Source organism: Balaenoptera musculus, chromosome 3, assembly GCF_009873245.2.
Source record: "Balaenoptera musculus isolate JJ_BM4_2016_0621 chromosome 3, mBalMus1.pri.v3, whole genome shotgun sequence".
Classification (NCBI taxonomy): Eukaryota; Metazoa; Chordata; class Mammalia; order Artiodactyla; family Balaenopteridae; genus Balaenoptera; species Balaenoptera musculus.
Genome location: NC_045787.1, coordinates 14,201,474 through 14,222,307, shown reverse-complemented (window position 1 = coordinate 14,222,307; position 20,834 = coordinate 14,201,474). Strand labels below are relative to the sequence as shown.

General features: G+C 42.3%; 1 protein-coding gene across 1 annotated transcript in view; it reads left to right on the top strand.

Moving 5' to 3' along the window:
• The window catches only part of MYO10 (myosin X), a 214,682-nt gene that overhangs the window by 138,775 nt on the left and 55,073 nt on the right, over positions 1 to 20,834 (top strand). The window contains 2 exon segments of the mRNA XM_036845816.1: positions 1,911 to 2,019; positions 4,013 to 4,093. Coding sequence (XP_036701711.1) covers positions 1,911 to 2,019; positions 4,013 to 4,093 — 190 coding nt within the window.

Sequence of the window (20,834 nt, the reverse complement as noted above, 5' to 3'; positions counted from 1 at the left end):
ACTTACAGTGATTAAGTGACTTGCCCAAGATCCCTCAACTAGATTTGATCTGGTCTGCTTGGCTCAGGGACCTAAGATTTTAACCAGTATGACGTACTATCTTCATAGCAAGCTTAGAGCTGTGCGTTAAATTGACTTCAGCCTCGGGTGTGTAGGACCCTATGTCTCTCATTAGTGTAAGGGGTATCGAGAGAAATAAACAAGTATTAATTCAGCTAAAATGATAGATTAATTACCCATTCATTTATTCATTCATGAATTGTAAATTCACATCATTAAATCGGTAGTTAAGGAAAACATGCTGAAAGTTTTAGTGATTAGTTTAGCTATTTGTATGTATTAAACCAGGAGGCTTCCTATTTTTAGGAGGCTTTGTGAGAGAGAAAGGAGGAAAACAGCCCTTGCCTTAAAGTTGTCAATACCTGTGTCAGATCCAGCGTGAGTCTCTAACACACATATTTAATGTCTAAGGAGGGAAAGCACAATTACTAAAAAGCTGGAATACTTTTAGAAATGAAAGCATTAGGTGGCCCCCTGTCACTTAGGTAGAATTGGGGTGAAGGGAACCCCTCTAAAGTGTCAGCTTAGAAGCTCAGGGTGGAAGTGTTTGATCTTTCAACTTGTTTTAACCCTCTTTTATGAGGATTCCCTAATTACAACCTTGTCAGCTATTTTTATTTTTAGATGAGTTTTCAGGTCTGTAAAAATGGTGACGTTTTAAAAATACCATAGCAGGTTACCTATCTCTCAAAGCAGATTTAAAGTGATACATTTAAATAAAAACAGTGTCTTGAGGTTAACTGGAACATTTTGTTGTGAAAAAGAGCACAGGCCTGGAGACCCGCGAGATGGCCTTTCACTGGTTGCCTCCGTCATAACGTCAAGCGGCTGTGGAAGTGGGGTGAAAAACGTTGTTTCAGCCCCAGGTTTCTCTCTGTAGAAGGAGGGGCTTGGGCTATTTGCTGGCCCCGCTCTCTTTTGCCTTTGGCATCTGTGACGTTTTAATGGGACCCAAAGCTTTTCTCCAAAGTGCTCAAAGCACAGAGAAGTTCAAAGAGCGAGAATGAAACATCACCCTGGGATGAAAGTGAGAAAGGGTCAAGCAGAAGAGAAGTGATGAGGGAAGTGCTGGCCTTGTCCCCCTGAGGGGTGTGGATGCGGACCGTCTCATTCCTGGTCCCCACGAAGCCACCCCCCACACACGCACCCCACCCCGGGTTTATAGCCCAGAGCATCTTCCGTGCAAGGAAGATAAAAAAAAACTCCTGAGAAGCCTTTTACTTTCTCAGCAGTGGCAGTAGATTCTACAGAACTTTTAAATAATAATAACAACAAACATCGGCACTTAGGATGTGCCAGGCATCACACTCAGCCTTTTGCCTTCGCTTCCTCATTTCATTCTCACCCCAGCTTTATAGCATAAATCCCAAAGTGACCCCCATTTTCCAGATGAAAAAACAGGCCTAGAGAGAGGCAAGCATCGTGTCTAAGTCACACAACTAGGAAGTGGGGGGGAGGGGCTCACTCCAGAGTTAACATCTTTCCACCTGTTACCTGGTCGCATCTTCGCCACCCTGAGGTGCACGAGACAAACCCCTCCCTTGCACAGGGCGTGGAGTCTGCAGAAGCTCAGCAGAGCTCAGCGGTCCTAAGTGGCTTGTCGCCCTGAGTCATCTTCATCCCCGTCCCCTTCTCTTCCGCAAGACTCTAGTGCTCCGAAGCGGCCACGTCTGTTTTCAGTGCCTAAAGCTCTTTGGCAGTGGTTGGTGTGAAATCTTTGGACGCTGTCTTAGCTCTTCCAGGCCTTGGTGTGTTATTTTCAGTGGGGAAATGCATTGTGATTACAGTAATCCAGGACCTCATAACTGAGTGTGCACCCCTCATGGCCCTCCTGCTCTCCGCTCACACAGATTCGACTTCATCTACGACCTCTTTGAACACGTTTCAAGCCGCACGAGCCAGGATACCTTGAAATGTGGAAGCAAACATCGGCGGCCCACGGTCAGCTCGCAATTCAAGGTTAGTCTACGCTGCTGGCCTGGATGGATCCATCTTTATTGTGATTTTAAGAATTGAAAATAGGAAATGGGTATCTGTGAGGTCTGTGAAAGTGTTTATTTATTTATTTTTTTCTATCATCCTTTTAAACCAGACAGGGCTTTAGGAAGAAAATATACTTTTTTTTTTTTTTCTGAGCCAGATGGAAAAACAAAATGTAGATTTTTTTTTTTTTTTTTGTCTTGTTAAAAATAAATAGCTACTTATTCTAAGCTCACGAAATAGTAAGTCTTCATAAGAAGGACTGTTTGGTCATTTGGGGTCACTCTGATTTGTATTTAAAGACTCATGTGCATATAAAGTATCTTTCTTCCTGTGTCTGGATTGTTTTTATTTTTCCCAGGTATGTTTACAGTATCATAACTAGGACGAATAACCAAGTGCATGGTTAAACAAGATCAGTGTCAGTTACCTTGTCCGCATGTCCAGAATTCAGGGAAAATAAGAAAGAAACATTCTTACGTGCATTTTAAGTATGTAAGCCTTTTAGGTAGTTGAGAGGCAGATAACACGAAGACCATTTCTCTCACTTAGTTGTTCTGCTTTACCCCCAAATCTTAGCATGAGGGGGAGCTGGAGGCATGTCAGTCAACAGACCTTTATTAAATTTGCCCTCTGGGAGGCTGTCTTCCATTTAGTTAATCAAAGTTGGATGCTTTCGAGGTGGGCGGGTTCCGTGTTAAGGTCTGTTTACAGCATGGCTGGGGATGAGCTGGCCCACGGCACCACGGCTGACAGTGTTGGGCAGGTGTGACCCTTACAGGATGCAATGATAATAATAGCTGCCGTTTATCACACACCCTCTATGTTCCAGTCACTGGGGGCTGATCACTTTCTATACGCTACCTGGTCCACTTCTCCCATATTCTTAGAAGTACGTATTATTGTCCCCACTTTACAGATGAGGAAGCTGAGGTTTACATCTGTGAGAAATCCTAAAGCTTTCTGAGCACAGAAATAACTAATCAATGTAGTAGACGACCCAGTTTCTTCAACAGTAAAATTGTAAGAAGGAAGAAACAGACAAATGGAGATGAGGGAAAACCAACGGATTAAAACAGACTGAATAGATATATCAACCAACTACACTACTACGGGGACCTTACTTGCATTCTGATTTCAAAGAATACGCTATTTAAAAATTATGAAATTCGAGACAGTTGAGTATTTTAAAATGAAACTTGAGCTAGTTGCACCTTTTCACATTGATATTAAGGAATTTGTGTTAAATCTTTTCAGGAACGATATTGTGGTTACCTCTATGTTTTAAAGTTTTTAGCCTTTGAGAATACATAGTAAAATATTGAGGAATGAAATAACACAATGTCGGGGATTTGCTTTCCTACTAGAAGTGGGCGTAATGTGTACGGGGATGGGGTTCAGATGAGGTGAGATGAGCCGGCAGCTGAAGCTGATAATGGGTACTCACTACATGCTCTGTCTGCTTTGGTAAATGTTAAAAAATCTTCACAATTAAAAAAAACTTAAAAGACAGTAGTATTACAGAAGATTGATCTGCCTGGTGATTTGAAGGAAGAATGAGAGATTTTAGCTCAAAGACCAGTGAGGTACTGGTATAAGCTGTCATTTTGATGGAAATAATTAATTAAGAGGAACAACTTCACTGGACAGTGGATACTTCTCAGGTTTTCTGTATAAACATTGAAATATCCCAGGGTGGTTTTTTTGCTGGTTAACAGAACAGTTTTTTGTTTGTTTGTTTATGGTACTATGTCAAGGAAGTAATAAATGAGTTTTGCATATGTAAAATAACTTCTATGACAATTATAATACCTTTGTTTTATTAGAATGACATGATTAAAAATAAAAATGCTATTATTCCTCAGATATATATTGTTTTCTTTTTCTTATTTCTGATGAGTGCCTAGGGTGCTGAGAAATTTAAAGACACAATAAGAGACTAAATCAACATATACTTTTTCCTTTCTAATAGGACTCCCTGCATTCCTTAATGGCAACGCTAAGCTCCTCTAATCCTTTCTTTGTTCGCTGTATCAAGCCAAACATGCAGAAGGTAAGATTTACGACAGTTCTAGACTGACACTGTCTTATTTAAGGACACCGCCTCCTGGTGTGGTTACTCAGAGATTTGGTTTCTCCAAAGTCCTTTCATTATAGATGGTTGGAAATGTATATGACATTATTATAATATAACATTCACTGGAAAAAATCCCTTTGTCTTTTGGGCCTATTTGTCTGCTTTTGAATGATGCCATTATGCTTTAGAGAAATCTGGTTTAAAAGAAAACATCGTGAAGCCTTTGCATTTTTTTTTAAGCATTGGTTTGAAATTCTTGGGCAAGCTCCAGAATGTGATATACCTTTTTTGGAAGAAATGGTTGGTGTGTTTTTTGTTGTGGTAGAGTTCTTTTTCATTTTATTTTCTTTTGCTTTATTGTTAAACATGACAGTGTCTGTATTCTAAGTAGTAATAATGGATTTTAAGGACTTTTACTCGTTGGTTGTAACTAATTAGCAAGACTCCTGTGGTCGGAAGTTTTTGTGTCTAGGCTCTTGGTTTTAGCTTTTTAATGCCATATCCCGATCAGAAACAATGTGAGTTTTATACAGAGAATCTATCTGAACAAAAAGATTTAGTATTAGGTGAATGCAGCTGTTGAGTCTAATGCTAAATGGGCAACTTGCCATAAAGTGCTGTTAAAAAACTGAAATTATTTTGATTTGGCAAACATCTGCTCTTAGTTACCCCTGTGAAGAAAGGAAAGCCCCCAGCAAAATAATAATGTCAAGGGCCTCTCATGTGGAAGAACTAGATGCTATCCTCATAAGGATTAAGATAAGGAATCTGACCTGAACTGTTTCCCATGAGACTTGTGTTATGTTCCCTAATGCCGCTGTCAATAACTTTGCTGATGCTAAATCTTATTTTTATTTTGTTTACCAGTTACCTCTGACTTAATATTACAGTGATTCCTCACTTAGAGTTTAAGGTTTTTTTTATAAGAACCACAGTGTTGAATTCTGTCTTCTAGGAAGGCAAAACTCAATGAGGGGAGAATAATCTGTTTGGTTTGTTACCTTACTCTGAGGTGTGATGGGGAGAGTTTGGCATTTGTGTGGTGTAAAGTAGCTGAGACTGGGGTTCTGTAGATCTGTGATGACTTAATGTGCATCGGTTCTGGCAGTTGACATAGTAACTCATCTTTTCGTTTTTCAAATTTATAGTAAAATGTTTTAGGTTATCACAAAAAACGGCAACTAACTTAACAATACATAGCTTTCTTTGACATAATGTTGGAAATTAATAGTTAAAACATAACCATGTACCATGTCAGCTGGTTTATATCCACCTGCTGTGCTTTATAAAACCCCAATGGGCAGGATCTACAAGATGATATAAATGGGCTTTGCGTTTTGGGTCTACATTCACAGGAGCTGTGTAACCTCTGCCAGTGTTTCTTTCTTCTTTTTACAACAGGGGTAATAATACCATAACTTAAAGATGCATGTTTTCCCGCAATTTAAGGTCTTGGGTATTGAGATGCATCTTACAGCTTTTTGGCGAACCATAGTTTAAGTGGGAACTCTTTTCTCTCTTCTTAGTGGTGCAGTAATTGTGCAGTTTTACAGCCATTGGCACCTTAGATTCAAAGAAATGGAGGGGACCTGCCAGTGCTTATTTATAAGGATAGAAATTTGAATTTTAAAATCTCAGTCCTCCATGTTTTTGTTTTCTTTCTTGGATGGCATGGACTTCGTTTTTCCTTTAAATCGTAATCACTTTTGAAATCAGGCCTGCTTGAAAACACATCAACAGCCAGAATGTTGAAGAAATTGCCTCTTTTTGATGTTTATTTTTCCTTGCTGGGACTTGGTTGTGCCTAATTGCTTTGGTGTTCGCATTTTAAAAAATGACCCAACCCAGTCTCTGGTTCCATTTCTGTTGGCTCACAGCCCTTTTCACCTCCTGACCGGTGGCAGGCACTAATTAATAACCTGCCAGGAGATGGGCTGAAGAAGACTTTGAAAAACGTCTCTGTGCCATTTTCAAGGCACCCAGCAGGTCAGACATGAGAACTGACTTGTCTGAGGCCTAAGATGTAGGTGTGGTATTAAGTGCGAAGGGGCTAATTAGACTATGGAAATAGTAAATTACAACTCGCTTAGCGTTCATTTAGTTCCGTTGCAAATATTGGAGTGTTACTGGTGATGATATAGGAAATATATGTAAACAACCCTCATTTAGAGTTTCTTATGACTTTTCTTTTGTCCAAAGATAGATGCTTCTAGAACTCTCACAGGGAAAATCTTGCTTGCCTTTGCCCAGAGATGGGGAATGTGTATTTCCTCAGTCCTCACCTCATGCCCTCCTCAAGTCAGACGTTCATTACGGGGGCTTGAGAGGATGTATTCAGATGTACGTATATAGAGGTGTTTTGTACATCATTCAGGCATGTAGATCATGGATTTGGGCAGCTTCTAGAGGTTTCTTTTGGCAATTCTGTGACCCAAAAGGCATAAGAACAATGGCTGTAAAACCTGTGGCCTGGAGAACTGTGGCCTTAGAAAAAGTGGAGTAGTGGCTTGGTGCTTTTAGGAGCCTGTGCAGTGCATCCAAGGCTCCCGTGGTGGCCTGGCCAGTGTGTGCACACGGCCCCGTGGGCCCCAGGCCTGTGGTACAAGCTGCCTCCTCTCCTTGGCAAGTGTGTGAGGCTCAGGATGGGCACTTGGGGTCCAAGCATCTAGAAATCCTTTTGTGGGAATATTATGGGTTTTCGTTATTTGGGATTTTTATGTTTTGCTTTGAAAAGCTGGTGTAAGCAGGGAGAACATAACTGACATGCTGGAACGATTATGTCAATTCAACTATTATAGTATGTGGACTTTTTTCTTTTTGTGAACAATTTGTAGCTAATCCTGAGCGTTGCAAAGAAGGCACTTCACTAGCGTTGCTGAGAAGTCCTCCTGGCGCTAAGTGATGAAGAAAATAAAGGCATACCTCTTGGTAGGGGCTGGCCTGCAGCCAGTTCTTTGCCTCAGATGGCACTGAAGGATGCAGTCCTCCCCTCAGCTTAGAATTTTCAGTTTACGAAGGGCAGACTTCTCCATCAGACAGGTTTTAGTGGGTGACGTGGCCTCATAGCTTTTTTCTGTTGTGGTTTGCTTTAGGCAATAGTGTTTCTGGCCAGAAGTGCCCAAACCAACCCCAGGAGATTTCTGTGTCGAAGAAAACCTGCTTTGCCTCCTCAGAATTTCTCCCCAAGGGTGTCCCGTGATCTCTGCCTTCTCTCCCTACCTGGTGCAAATAACTTGTAGTCAGAGAAGTCTGTTATTAACATTCCTTAGAAAAACCCTGCGGAGGTGCAGGACAGAATTAAAGAAGGGGACAGACGGATAGCTATCAGGAGAACCGTCCGGGCGTGAGAACTGGTTGTCTGCACTTCCCAGCCCCGAGTGCGAGGCGGGGCCCACTTGCTGCAGGAGCGGAGCGGTGCTGTCGCGTGGAGCGCGCCTGGCTGGCTCTCCTCTCTCTTCTTCTGTGGGTTGGACGTGAGAAGCTCTCGGGTTCTAGGGAGAAGCATCCTCAACTCCTGCAGGGTCATCTTTGAGCTTTTTTTCTTTTTAAATAAATTCATTTGTTTATTTATTTTTGGCTGCATTGGGTCTTTATTGCTGCACGTGGGCTTTCTCTAGTTGCGGCGAGCAGGGGCTACTCTTCGTTGTGGCGCGCAGGCTTCTCATTGTGGTGGCTTCTCTTGTTGCGGAGCACGGGCTCTAGGCGCACGGGCTTCAGTAGTTGTGGCGTGCGGGCTTCAGTAGTTGTGGCGCACGGGCTTCAGTAGTTGTGGCTCGCGGGCTCTAGAGCGCAGGCTCAGTAGTTGTGGCACACGGGCTTAGTTGCTCTGCGGCATGTGGGATCTTCCCGGACCAGGGCTCGAACCCGTGTCCCCTGCATTGGCAGGCGGATTCTTAACCACTGAGCCACCAGGGAAGTCCCCATCTTTGAGCTTTAACCCAGCGTAAGCGTATCCTCAAAGATTTTGTCAGGTCTTCTCCAAAAAGGCAGGATATGGGTCCCCTGAGTGGCCCTGACCCTGGGAGCTGCTGGGGGAAGGCTTCTAGCAGAGGTGGCTGCATGGGGTCAGGTTTATCTAGGGGAAGAGTGAAGAAGAGGGGTGTCCATGCCGAGGGGAGACCGGAGACCAGGCCTGCCAGGAGGGAAGCCGTGCAGTCTGTGAGCCGGACTGCAGTCGTATTTGCCGGAAAATGGAACATCAAGCAGGAGAATGAAGCTGGAGACACAGGACTGGCCTGGCTGTGGCCTTCTTGTCTTAAAGCACTGTCTCCAGGCCCCGAGACATGAGGACGTGTGAACCGTGTCACGCCGAAGTCGTCTTTAAGAGACTTCAGGGGAGGCCAGTGCTTTCCTCTGAAGTGACTCCTGCTGACCTGTGTCCCTCTCTTTCATGGGCCGCTGCTGACACCAGACTAGGTCCCTCTTTTAGACGACACCCAGGACCACACATGAAGTGAGAACGCTGCGCTGGCATTAGGGAAACACGAGCCTTTTGTTTCCAGAGGCATCATGATTTGATTAATGGCTTCATGAATCGAGCACGTTTAATCCTGGGGACTCATATTTTGTGTGAACCAGGTGCTGCCTGCCATTTTTTTCCCTAGTTGTTTTTGTTTTGTTTTTTTTTAAACAGAGGCCAAACATTTCTTTAAATAATTCTGATGATATTGTAGCATATTTCCTACCTTGAATTTTTTTGTCCTATTTTATTCTTCCTAGATCTTTTTCTCTCTCATTTTATTCATCTTATTTCTCTTGAGCCTTACTGAAACTTTATTCCAGTGACCCTTTACATTTCTTTTTAGGCTTTGGTATCTCTACCTCAGTGCTACTTTCTGAATAAGGTATTCCACAAATACGGAAGACCTTGGCCAAGTACAACTTTGCAGGGCCTGCCTCTTCCATCTTTGTGCCCCGCTGTGTAGCTCAGCCAGCATTCAGACTGTCATATGTGCTCAGTAAACGTTGAATCAGATTGCTCATAAAAGGACACCATGGAGTTGCTCATGGTGTGTGAGTACTTGACTTTGCCAGAGATGAAGACTTAACGCACTATCTTGAATCCTTACTGCTATGCGTTCCATTTTGGTTTGTTTAATTGTTTTTGGATCATCTTCGATTTGTATAGTTGGAAGTTACCCTAGGGATACACCACTAGGTCAGTATTAGAGTGATGTCCTTACTGTGATCCAGTCTTTCTATGTTAATGTGTTATCTCTCCCTCTCCCAGCTGACCCCCTTCTCAGACATGGCGCCCCCCGGCCCCCCGCCAAACCTCCAGGGTTTGGAGCCCTTTTGGAACAGCCGAGCACAGCACTGGAGACTCATTCACAAACACTTTGAGTTGGGCTTGGTGCTTCATACTCAGGCAGTCAGATCTCTAAGTGGGATCCCCCTCGGGAATGTGTTCCCTGGGCATGATTGGGTGTGCAAATCTGCCAGATAACAAGGGTTTAACCTAGAAGGTTAAACACTGGATTTTAGCATTTTGATTGAACTTTCTGGAATTGTACATCGTTCAGTCCAAACATCTATAACTATATTGAATCGAAGACTCCCATGGTTGTAAAGGGCACCATTATTTATACATCCCTGTGGCAGCAGAAGCTCTACCTAGTTAACCAGGGCATGATGCTGTCTTATCTCCAGGCGCTTGCTTTTTAATTTGCAAGAATGAAGTGGAGGTCATTCGTCCACCAGAAATCCTTGCGTCACTGATAACACAGTTACACCTTGTCACCCTGTTTCCAGGCCTTTCTGCAGATAAAATAGCTTTCTGTTTCCCCGATGACTCTAGAGAGGAGCATTTAGACTACATTTAAAGGACAGCTGGACTCAGTGCAAGTACTTCCAATAGTGCCTGTGATTTTCAAAGACATTGAAAAGCTGTGATGAAATCCACGCACATCCGTGTGTGGAATCACGGCATGATGGTCAGCAAGTCACAGACACATTCAGGCAATTTGAGAGGGGAACATATTTGCGTTAAGAATTGATGAAATATGGTCGGTTTATCCCCTTTCAATGAGACGCAAAAGGATCAGCCTCCCTCTTCCTAAATAATTCCCAGGAACAGAGAACTTACTCTTTCCTTACACCTAAAGGCACCCTGTTGTCTTTTTAAAAGCTCTTACTATTTATGGGAAAGGTTGTACTTGTACTGAATGAAATCTGCATTTCCGCATCTTCCGTTCACTGGTTTTCATCAGTGCATAGGTGGCCCTGCTCCACTCCCGCTGAGACATGGGGTGCAAGGTGCCCTGGGTCTGAGCTGAGCTCTGATACACAGAGGCCCCGCCCATGTGGGCAGGCTATTGCTCAGGTGCAGGGCCCCTGAAGCATTGGGGTGAAATCGAAATAGATCAAAGGTGTGTGACTGGTTATCTGTCAAGCCTGTTGCCACTGAGTGGTTGTGTGGCTTTGGGATTGTTTCCTTTTCTCCAAAGTGTGTAAAGTAATGGTGCCTGCTTAGGGGAGCAGCTGTAGGTATTAAATGAGGTAACGGGGACGTGAAACAGCTACACTGAACTGTATGAAGCAGTCCATACTTGCGTTAGGTGTTTGGGTTGGAAAATATGCTCACTTCATCCTCACAAGGTTAACCCCCAGTTTAAGCTGAATCAAGGAAAAGCTAAGACTGTTGCCAGACCTTTTCTTTTTTGAGTTTAGTTTTAAATCTCATACCCTTGGCAGATTGTTGTAACTAGCTGCTGCTTTTTTCTTTTCTTTTTCTTTTTTTAATTTCCTTTAGTCTTTGACATGGTTATGGGATGAACATTTTGATTTCATTTTTTAAAAAAAACGAATAGACCTTCTTTTTTAGAATATTTTAAAATTTACAGAAAATTTGAGCGTAGAGTACAGAGAGTTCCCGTTTCACTCTCCCCTCCAACACACACACACAGACACACACACACACACTTTCCCCTATTATTCACATCTTGCGTTAGTGTGGTACATTTATTATCATTAGTGAACCAGTATTGATCTATTATTATTAAAATCCAAAGTTATAACATTAAAGTTCACCGTGTCCTATGATTGAGTTTTGACAAATGATACCATTGTGATGTGTCAAAAGTGCTAAATGTTCATCATCTATTCACAACACAGTGAAAGTTTTTTTCAAGTAAAATTTTATGAGAATAGGATAGTTTCTGATTGCCTGGCCAAAGGGTGAAGATTGAGAGTGAAGTTTCTATGGCACACAATCTGAATGACACTGCTTTATAGAGAAGAGACTGATGAAAAAATGGAGGAGGAGAGAGAGCATAGGAGAACCGAGAAGGGAGGATGTTTTAGAACTATCTGGATTGTCAGACTCTCAATCCTCCCTACATTCACTTAGTCTTAACAGCCTCTGGAGATGATTCCCCTTCCTCTGCATCCTTACTGGAAAATGCCCACTTGGCATTCAGTAACCTTCCATAATTCTTCCTGGCTTTCTGATTGCCACTCCTGTTGCCTCTTCTCCTGTAACTGGAGCACTCTTCGCCAGCATCTTTGACTTTTGAGAACATCACCTACCCACAACCTAAAAAAAAAGCAGCTCTACCTTTCCAGGAAATTTTAGTAGAGGAAGCATTAAAGCTACCATTCTTCTCCCTAAACAAAACAATCCCGCTAAACCCCTCAGTGGTCACTTGAATCCTGTTTACCGAGTTGTCATGGCAACTATTCAGGAGCGCTATGCAAAGACCAGGATAAATAGCCAGAAATGAAACTGGGCTCAAGGGAGGGGTGTTGTTCTCAGGGTGGACTTTCCAAGATCACAACTACATGCTTGGTTTTGTCCTGGGGCGTTTTTCCTTTTTAATGTTAGTCATCTTTGAAAATTCAGAGTCTTTGGACCTTCAAATGACTTTGCATGTTTGTTGGTGCATGCAAGGTGATTCGTTTGCTCTGACGGTCAAAAGTATCTCCGGCAGTTGCTATCCCGCCAGCCTCACCAGGCTGGACTTCTTTCAGAAGAATCAGGAATTAAGCAAGCAGAGCCCAAGACACCACATAAAAGACTGGGAACAGCAGTGAGCTGAAGAAAGCCCGTTTTTGTGTCTGTCGGCTCAGATGCTTGTAGCCCGGACTGCTAAAGATGCAGCCATTTACAGTGGACAAAAGCTGAAGGGGGCAAAAGAAACCCAAGGTAGGGGTTTTTCTCTTATTTGCACTGCTTAAAAGTTTCACAGTGATTGCAGTACTGTAGACTTTTGTAGAGGAGTTTTTTAAGCCTGAGGAAAACAGGTTTTTGCCGTCTCTCTGAGTACCAGAAGTGTTTAGTTTCTAAACAAATGGGTAAGTGCTGATTTTGATTGCATGTACAAGTTTGAACTACTAATGCTTTGTAAAAACAAAAGACATAACCTCTTGGATAAGGCATTGATAATGCAATATATTTTTTGGTATGGAATTCATCTTTTATAGGAAAAATCATTTTTAATATTAGGTTACACCGGGAAATGGTGAGTGGTCGTTTCTTTTGTTTGAATTTGTTATGTCAAAGAATTTCCCTTTAAAAAATTATATGCTACAGTTTTGCAGCTTTTTCTTGCCCTGTGCTTTATACCAGCCTTTAAAGAAATCTGCACAAGAATCGGCATCTTTATAAGTTGTATTATAAACTGTTTGATACACAAGTATGGAACTGGGAAAAGTTACAGGAATTGAATGGTGATTTGTTTAATATCATGTGCTTGTTTCACACAAGCATAAACTTGCCGATATTTTGCAATCTGCCTGGGAGAAACCTGATGAGACACATTTTGCTGAGATCCTCTTGTTCCCCAGAGGAGAACTCCCTAAGGAAAGAACATAATAAAGAGCGTCTGAAATGCTAATCTCTGCTTCTACTGCCACTTGAATGTGTTCAGCTGATTTCTATTCAGTTGCTAAAAGTGCCCTTTAAGGGAATAAGTGTTTTAAATGTGAAGGTGGTCTTTCATATTAAATTGAGTTACATTTAAAAGAAAAGAATAATAATGTGGCTGGCTGCCACTTAGCCAAATCTGCTTTCCCCGAAATAAATTTCTAGTGCCAAGTGAAAACCGAATGTTACAACATTTTATTTTTACCATCAGTTTTTGCAATCTTAAGGGTAATTAATCTGACGTAAAATTAATAACCATCATAAGAGAAAGACGAAGTGTAAGTCACCTTCAAGAAAGTGCCACATATTTCTGACTCTTTCATCGTGTTGTACTTCTGGGTTTTTTCACCTGTATTTCTGTGCTTAAACATATAGATCCCCAGTTCCAGAATCCTATTGTTGTTTGCAGTGGGGGAATACACCCACTCTCGGTTGAGTAATATTTCACTCTCTCTGACGAGCACCATGGCATGGTGAAGGGTACGTTTGCGAAGGCACCCCAGACTGCCCTGCTTGCTTCCCACCTGGGAGGTGCCATCTGCCAAGATGGGTGAATATTTCCCCTGCACCCACTGTGAAGGGTAGCCACACCACCTCCCTGCAGCCCTCTGGCTGTACATTTTTTGGCTCAGCTTGATGAACTTCTAGAATAGCATCCAGTCAGAACAGCAGCCCAATCCAACATCTGAGCCATTCCCAGTCCCAGACCACCTATCAATCATAGGCAAACTGCGATTGTGTGTGTGTGTGTGAGTGTGTGTGTTTTCTAGCCCAAGTGGCTCCGTATTAATGTTTTTGCCGGCAGCCCCCTTAATGTGAGATTTCTGTTTGTGACTTTGCTGTAAAACTCACCACTGCCCACCCAGCATCTGTATGAAGGATCGACTCTGAAAGCTGCGTTTCCCCTCAATGACTGGAGCGAAGGGTCCGGGTTTTGGAGACCAGAGAATGGGTACTGGGGGAAGATTGCAGTGTGGTGCTTGGGCTCAGAGTCTGAACGTCGCTGGCTTTTCTCAGACTTGGAGAAAGCTCTCTGCCTTCACCCGCTTCTCAGCGTTTCCCTGTGTTGGCCTTTGACCCTGGGGAGTTCCCCTGTTCCTTCCTCAGGCCAGCTGTTTCCCTAATACTCAAAAATACTACTACAGTGAACAGTAACTATTCAGTAAACATCATTACAATAGTTACTAGGTTTTGCCTGCATCCCTCCCCAGTATAAAAGCAATACTTATTGATTATAAAAGATTTGGAAAATATGCAAAATACAAAGAAAAAAACCTCTTTAATTTACAGTTACCTATAATTTTACTACCAAGAGACAATCCTGCTTACATTTTATTGTATATATACCTTTTCCTTTAAATTGGGATCATAGTCTACCTCAATTATGTAACTTACATTTTTTTAATCAATATTTTTTATTGAAGTATAGTTGATTTACAGTGTTGTGTTCATTTCTGCTGTACAGCAAAGTGATTCAGTTATACACATATATATATACTTTTTCATATTCTTTTCCATTATGGTTTATCACAGGATATTGAATATAGTTCTCCGTGCTATACAGTAGGACCTTGTTGTTTATGCATTCTATATATAAAAGCTTACATCTGCTAACCCCAACTTCCCACTCCACCCCTCCCCAAACCCCCTCCCCGTTGGCAAACACCAGTCTGTTCTCTGTGTCTGTGATTCTGTTTCTGTTTCATAGAAAGGTTCATTTGTGTCATATTTTAGATACCACATATAAGTGATATGGTATTTGTCTTTCTCTTTATGCTTTACTTCACTTAGTTTGATAATCTCTAGTTGCATCCATGTTGCTGCAAATGGCATTAGTTTGTTCTTTTTTATGGCTGAGTAGTATTCCATTGTATATATACACTGCATCTTCTTTATTCATTCATCTGTCAATGGACATTTAAGTTGTTCCTGTGTCTTAGCTATTGTGAATAGTGCTGCTATGAACGTAGGGGTGCGTGTATCTTTTTGAATTATAGTGTTGTCTGAATATATGCCCAGGAGCGGAATTGCTGGATCATATGGTAATTCTGTTTTTATTAACTTTTTTATTAATATATCTTAAAGTATTCCTGTGTTTTTTTTTCATGACTGTATACACTTGTCAGTGGCTGTGCTTTAAGTCAAATTTCTATTATTGGATTATTTCCTTTATTTCTTATTGTAAACAATGCTGCTTACTGTATTATTCATGTGTGTAAATATTTGTGCTCATTTAAGGCTGTTTCCATAAGGTAAATTCTCAGAAGTTTATTTGCTAAAATCAGAGTATGCACATTGTTATGACTTTGATGTGTACATACACACATGGACAGCTTGCCCTTCATTAAGGCCAGCAACAGGAAAAGTTTTTGCAATGTGTAACAGTGGATTCAGAGCCTTACTATATAAAGAGCCCTCACAAATCAATAAGAAAATAACAAATATTTTAGTAGAAAAATGGGTAAAACACATGAACAAGAAATTTGCAAAAGGTGTGATACAAATGAAAAATAACCTGACAACGTCAATAGTATAATCAAAGAAATAAAACCTAAAATAGTGAGATAGCCTTGCCAATGTGAAGATTGGATGAGTTTTTGGTTTTCCGTTTTCAGTAACATGTTCCAGGGTCTGCGACTATTTGAGGAAACTCCCATTCATGTACTTTGCCACTGGGAGTTTAAATTGTTGCAGCCTTTCTGAAGGACAGTCTCATCCTGTCTTCCTGATTTAACTTTTCTTGCCTCCCCTGGGACCATAGTCCATCAGTTTTTCTCTCTTGGGCTGTAAAGTGTTCCTTCTCCCAGGATCCCATCTCCTTGCTGATACTTTCATTGTATTTAAATATATGTATTTATTTATGTAAAAGAAAGGGGAGGTGGGAGTGAATAGGAACTTGACCGGGTTCCCCCTAGAGCAGTCTTCTTTTCACTGCTGAACATTTCTAAAAAGAGGCCGTGCCCGTTTTCTTATTTCTGAGGCTATGCCATCCAAGCTGCCTCTGCCTCTGTCCTGCTGAAAGCTTCCAGGTAGACTTTTTCTCTGCCCTGCCCTCCTAATCTCCACCTCCCGCCCCCAGGGCTGTGGCATCACCAGCCATCTCCTCCTTCCTGGCACTTCTCTGACCAAGCCTCCTCCCCCCTCCCTTTCCCCTCCCCCTCCCTCTCTTGACTGGTTCCCTGGGTGTAGGCCTGGCCTCGGGTGCTGCCCTCACCTCCTCACCTGTGCTGTTCCCAAAGAAACGCTCACTTCTCTCCTTCTCCTCTCAGCCCAGGTGAGTACCTTTCTGCTGTGTTTTCCCAGCCTGAAACCCTCCTCTAAGCTTTGGCCTCATAGCCCAGCTTTGTAACCTACTTTTTTCCTGGGTCTGTGCTTGACCAGCACTTCAAACTGAAATGTGTCCATAATTAAATTTCACATCCTTTTCCTTCCACCTCCTTGTTTAACCTTTTTTAAATTTATCGGGTTAGGGCAGAGTGTCTCAACCTTGGCACTGTTGACATTTTGGACAGGACAGTTCTTTGCTGAGGGGCACTGTCCTGTGCATTATAGGACGCGTAGCAACAGCCCTGCCTTCTCCCCATAGATGCCAGTCCCACACACACCCCACACCCCCCCCGCCAAATGTTTATAGACACCTCCAGATGTCCCCCAGAGGGCGAAATTGCCCCTGGTTGGAAGTCACTGGGTTAAGGTGTCAACGCTGATTATTTCTTGGGTTTATCCTTATTTTTCCGTTGCTCTTGGTAAAAAAATGGCATCTACAACTTAATTTTTATTATAGCACTTGTTACGGCTTTGAACCTTGCTTTAACTGATGAATATACGGTGAAAATAATATCCTTTAACATTTTTCACAGGTATTGAATCATTAAATGAAAACATATATTTACTGTTTTCTTTCCTAGTAAGTGGTATTAGAAAATTTAAAATTTGGGGGGGCGGGGGTGGAGTGCCCTGGATATCAGCATATCCTGCAGGATTACGTAATCGCTCTGTGCTCTCCACTTTCTCAGATGAATGGATGTCCTAGTTTCAGCCACTGTGAAAGGGTAAAACAGCTCATTAAAGTGTGCCAGATGCTTCCTTTGCCAGTATTTCACTAAAAAGGGAATACTGTTTAGCTTTAAGAATTCTGCGATAGACTCAAAAAGTTTGCCATTACGAAATGAAAGTGTCCCTGTTAAAAATGTGTGAAAATTTCACCAGTGAAGGAATGTTTTAGATACTATGTAACGCTTTTTTCAAAAGTCTCTTTAGATGCAAGAAAATGAAGTTTGAACATGCACAGTAAGTTTGAGTTACTGAGATTTCAGTCTCTGAGCTTTAGGCACAGGACAAGGGTTTGCATATGAAGTCTTTCAGGTATCCCCTTGATGTTGTTTTCAGTGGGACAGTTTAAATAAGGTTGTTACATATATAAGTAGCAGAAGGTTTAAATAAGGTTGTTACACTATGTAAGTAGAGGACTGAGGCCAGTTTTGCTGAGCTGGAAAAACAAACCCCACCAGATGATTCCAGCCCCATGTAAAGAATCTAGAATATGTTGATTGCAGCTTGAGAAATGGCAGAAGGAAAATCAGCCTGACTTGACTTCTTTTTTTTCTCTTTTCCTTTTTCTTTTGTTTTGGTATTAACTCTGAAAAGTTGGCCTCTGTATTTCATTCAATGCCTTCATTACATCAGTTCCAATAAAGCTTGGACTGTTCAGTTTACATTGAACCGTGGGTACACACAGTGGCAGCCCTGAGAGCCATTTGGTCGGAGGCACCTTGCAAATTAGGGAAATGAGGTCCTGTGTGGAGGTGGAAGGGCAGGTCGGACCCGGTGGTGGTGTCACGTGATTCGGATTTCCCGGGTTCAGACACAACCTGTTAGCGCTGGGGCCTGGTATCAGAGGTGCAAAAAGGTAGAAAAAACTGCAAATCTCTGTGGAACTGACCATCTCTTGGACCAGCCATTGTCTGTAGCCTCATTGCATCAGCAGATGGGCCACTTCTGCTCAGGAACGCCTGCTGTGTCTGGAGCTGTGCTCGGGGCATTTCCTGGTTTACATAAACTTGGAGCTCTGCCAGTGTTGACAGAGTTAAAGCCTTTCCCTTCTCGTGATCGATTAAAAAAAAAAATTAACTACAATACAATTGCCACTTGTTCTGCGTTACTCACCTTGCCTGCTCAGAGCACATCCACTCTCCCTGTTACAACATGTTGGTATAAAGTATTTAAACGATTGAGAAAGCAGTTTGGGAATATTCGAAGGGCCTTTAGCAACTGGCTTGGGTACTCAGGCTTTTCTGTTCTTGGTTCTGCTTTGGTAAACTAGCCTAAAACCCGGACTGCACTCTGTTGGAGACTGTAAACTGCCAAGGATGCAGAGCCGAGAGAGGGTGTAGGGAGAGACGAATAGACCTCACTGACGTGTAGGGATAGATGAAGCAACACTCTTTGGTTGAATATTAACTGTATTCAGGGGTTGGGTGGAAAAATATAGGAAGAAATGAACTGATGAATAGGTCATGTCTAAATCATTTCCGTTTCAGTTAATAAATCACGGACTGGCCTCGGATCATAGTTGACGATGCCAAAACGTTGATGGGGGAGAAAGGTGGAGACAGACCCAGGAGGACTTTTGAGAGCATTCACCAGCGTACAATGTATCCTAGTAGTGTTTCTAAACAACACTGATCGCACCTGGCCTGGTCCCATGGTTTTGTGGCCTAAAGCACAGAATTTAACCTCTAATGCGGACCTAATCCCAACCAGCCCAGTGACTCTGTAGCAGTCATTTAACCTGGGCTTGTTTTTCTACATATTCCAAGGCTAATGGCATAAGGTTTCATAGTTCTCAAAGGACAAGTTGATTGTATTGCTGTCTGTTAGCGAATAAGGCAATCTGTCCTTCAGACACTATAGAGTAGACAGATTGATAAAACAGGTTACTCTTCCACCATTTCTGGATTAAAATGATGAGCGAAGATGCGTCAGGAGGCTGCGTATCGTGGTGGACTGAGTGAAGTCTTACAGGAAATGCTGGACTCGCTGTCGTTCGCCGGCCACGTGACATTGGTCTAGCAACTCAAGTTTGCTCATTGGCGGAGTGAGGACAGAAGTCCCCCATGTTTAGCGTGGTTACAAGGTTAACTGTGATCATGTCTGTAAAGCTTCTAGCTCAGGCTCTGGCACACACTGGCCACTGATGGTCGCGGTGGCTGATAAATAATAATGAACCTATTTGTCGCTCTGGAAAGAGGCAGCGTACGTGCGTTGGTGTGGCCCTTCCACTGGGGGCCGTGACTGTGAGGGTCCCGACATAAAGAGGCGTTCGTTTCTTCTTGAACTTATTCACCACTTACTAACTCAGCACCACATCCTCCAATAGAATTTGTGAAGCATATGCATCCATTTGGGGGTAGATGTGTTTAAAAACAAATTCATGGAAAAAGTATTATCAGAACCCTGAGAAGTAGGCTTTAAATCTAAGAATGGGAAACATGGTAAGGGTTAATAAGTAAATTGGATTACTGAAGGATGTGCAGGAAATAATGTTACTCTAAAGACGGATGAGGAGAAAGAGTGTATTATTGTCATATGTATGTTTTCTGTTTCCTGTGTCTTCCTTGGATTTTCTCATTGGGTCCTTTCCCCAAGTAGAAGGCCAAGAGGGGCATCCAGATTTAAGTATCTTGAGTCACATGATTCAGAAGCCTATGGTCTGGCTCTGCAGTGCTGGGACTCCAGCATGAACCAGTCCTGTCCAGGCCCCAGGGATGGGAATAACCTGGCCTTTGGGCATCGCCTGACCTCCCGTTTCCTAGCAACTTCCAACTGCTCAGCGGAATATTTTGTGGCGTTCCTAATTTATACTTAACAGATATTGGCTGTGTCTAAGGCTGGCTAATTTCCCATTATTGACTTGCAGACAACCACTTTAATACATGAATAAGCAAGAGAAAGGACTCCTAGGAAGCTGCGCTCCCCATGTCCCCTTCTCACCAGGCCCTCATTTTCCTTTGGGAAAGTAGAATTTACCAAGGACATGCCAATACGATGCCACTTCTCTCAGAGAAGACCGCGTGGAACAGTTTTCAAGTAAAGTTCTCCATTTGATTTTTTTTCTGATAGCCCAGCCTGTATTGATGAATATTTATAAATCAGCTACATCCATTATCAAAGAGGTGGCTCTTTCCTTAGTGAATTCTTTTAAGCAAACGTAGACTGGTAGCTTCTGCTCAGTTTCCTCCTGTATAAATGGGGTGGTGAGATGGGGTGATTTCTCAAACTCCTTCCAGCTCTCAACTAACATGAATCTGGTGAAATCATATTTTTTCTAATATTTGACATTTCTGGGTTTAGGCTCAAATTTTTCCGAGGTGCTATTTTTATTTTCCTACTTTTTATGACAGTTCAAACTCTTTGGTCCCAATATGGCTTTTTATTTATTTGCCTCTAAAAACCATTGTTTTTCTCTGCATCCTAAGTTTTTAAAAAGAACAGTTTTTTTTTTGGAACTAAGTATGGTGAATGACCTCTGGTTTCCAGTGGGTCAGAAGTTTTTTTGTCTCGGAAGTTCAAATACCTTCAAGCAAGAAACCTTACAAGTATGTGCTTCTGATTATTATCTGTACGCTGAGTTATGCTACCATGATGGCATGTCTTAGTACCTACTGATGTAGCATTGTAAAAGTAATAACTCTGGCCGAGTATTACAGCTCTCAGTCTGACACGTTTTCCTGGACGTTGGTGAATGTCTGGCTACTGGACACCATCCTCTCTCTCTTTCCTCCTCATCCCCTGCTGTACACTTTCTTCCTTAGCATCCGTATCACATCGACATGACCTTGGTGATTGTATAAA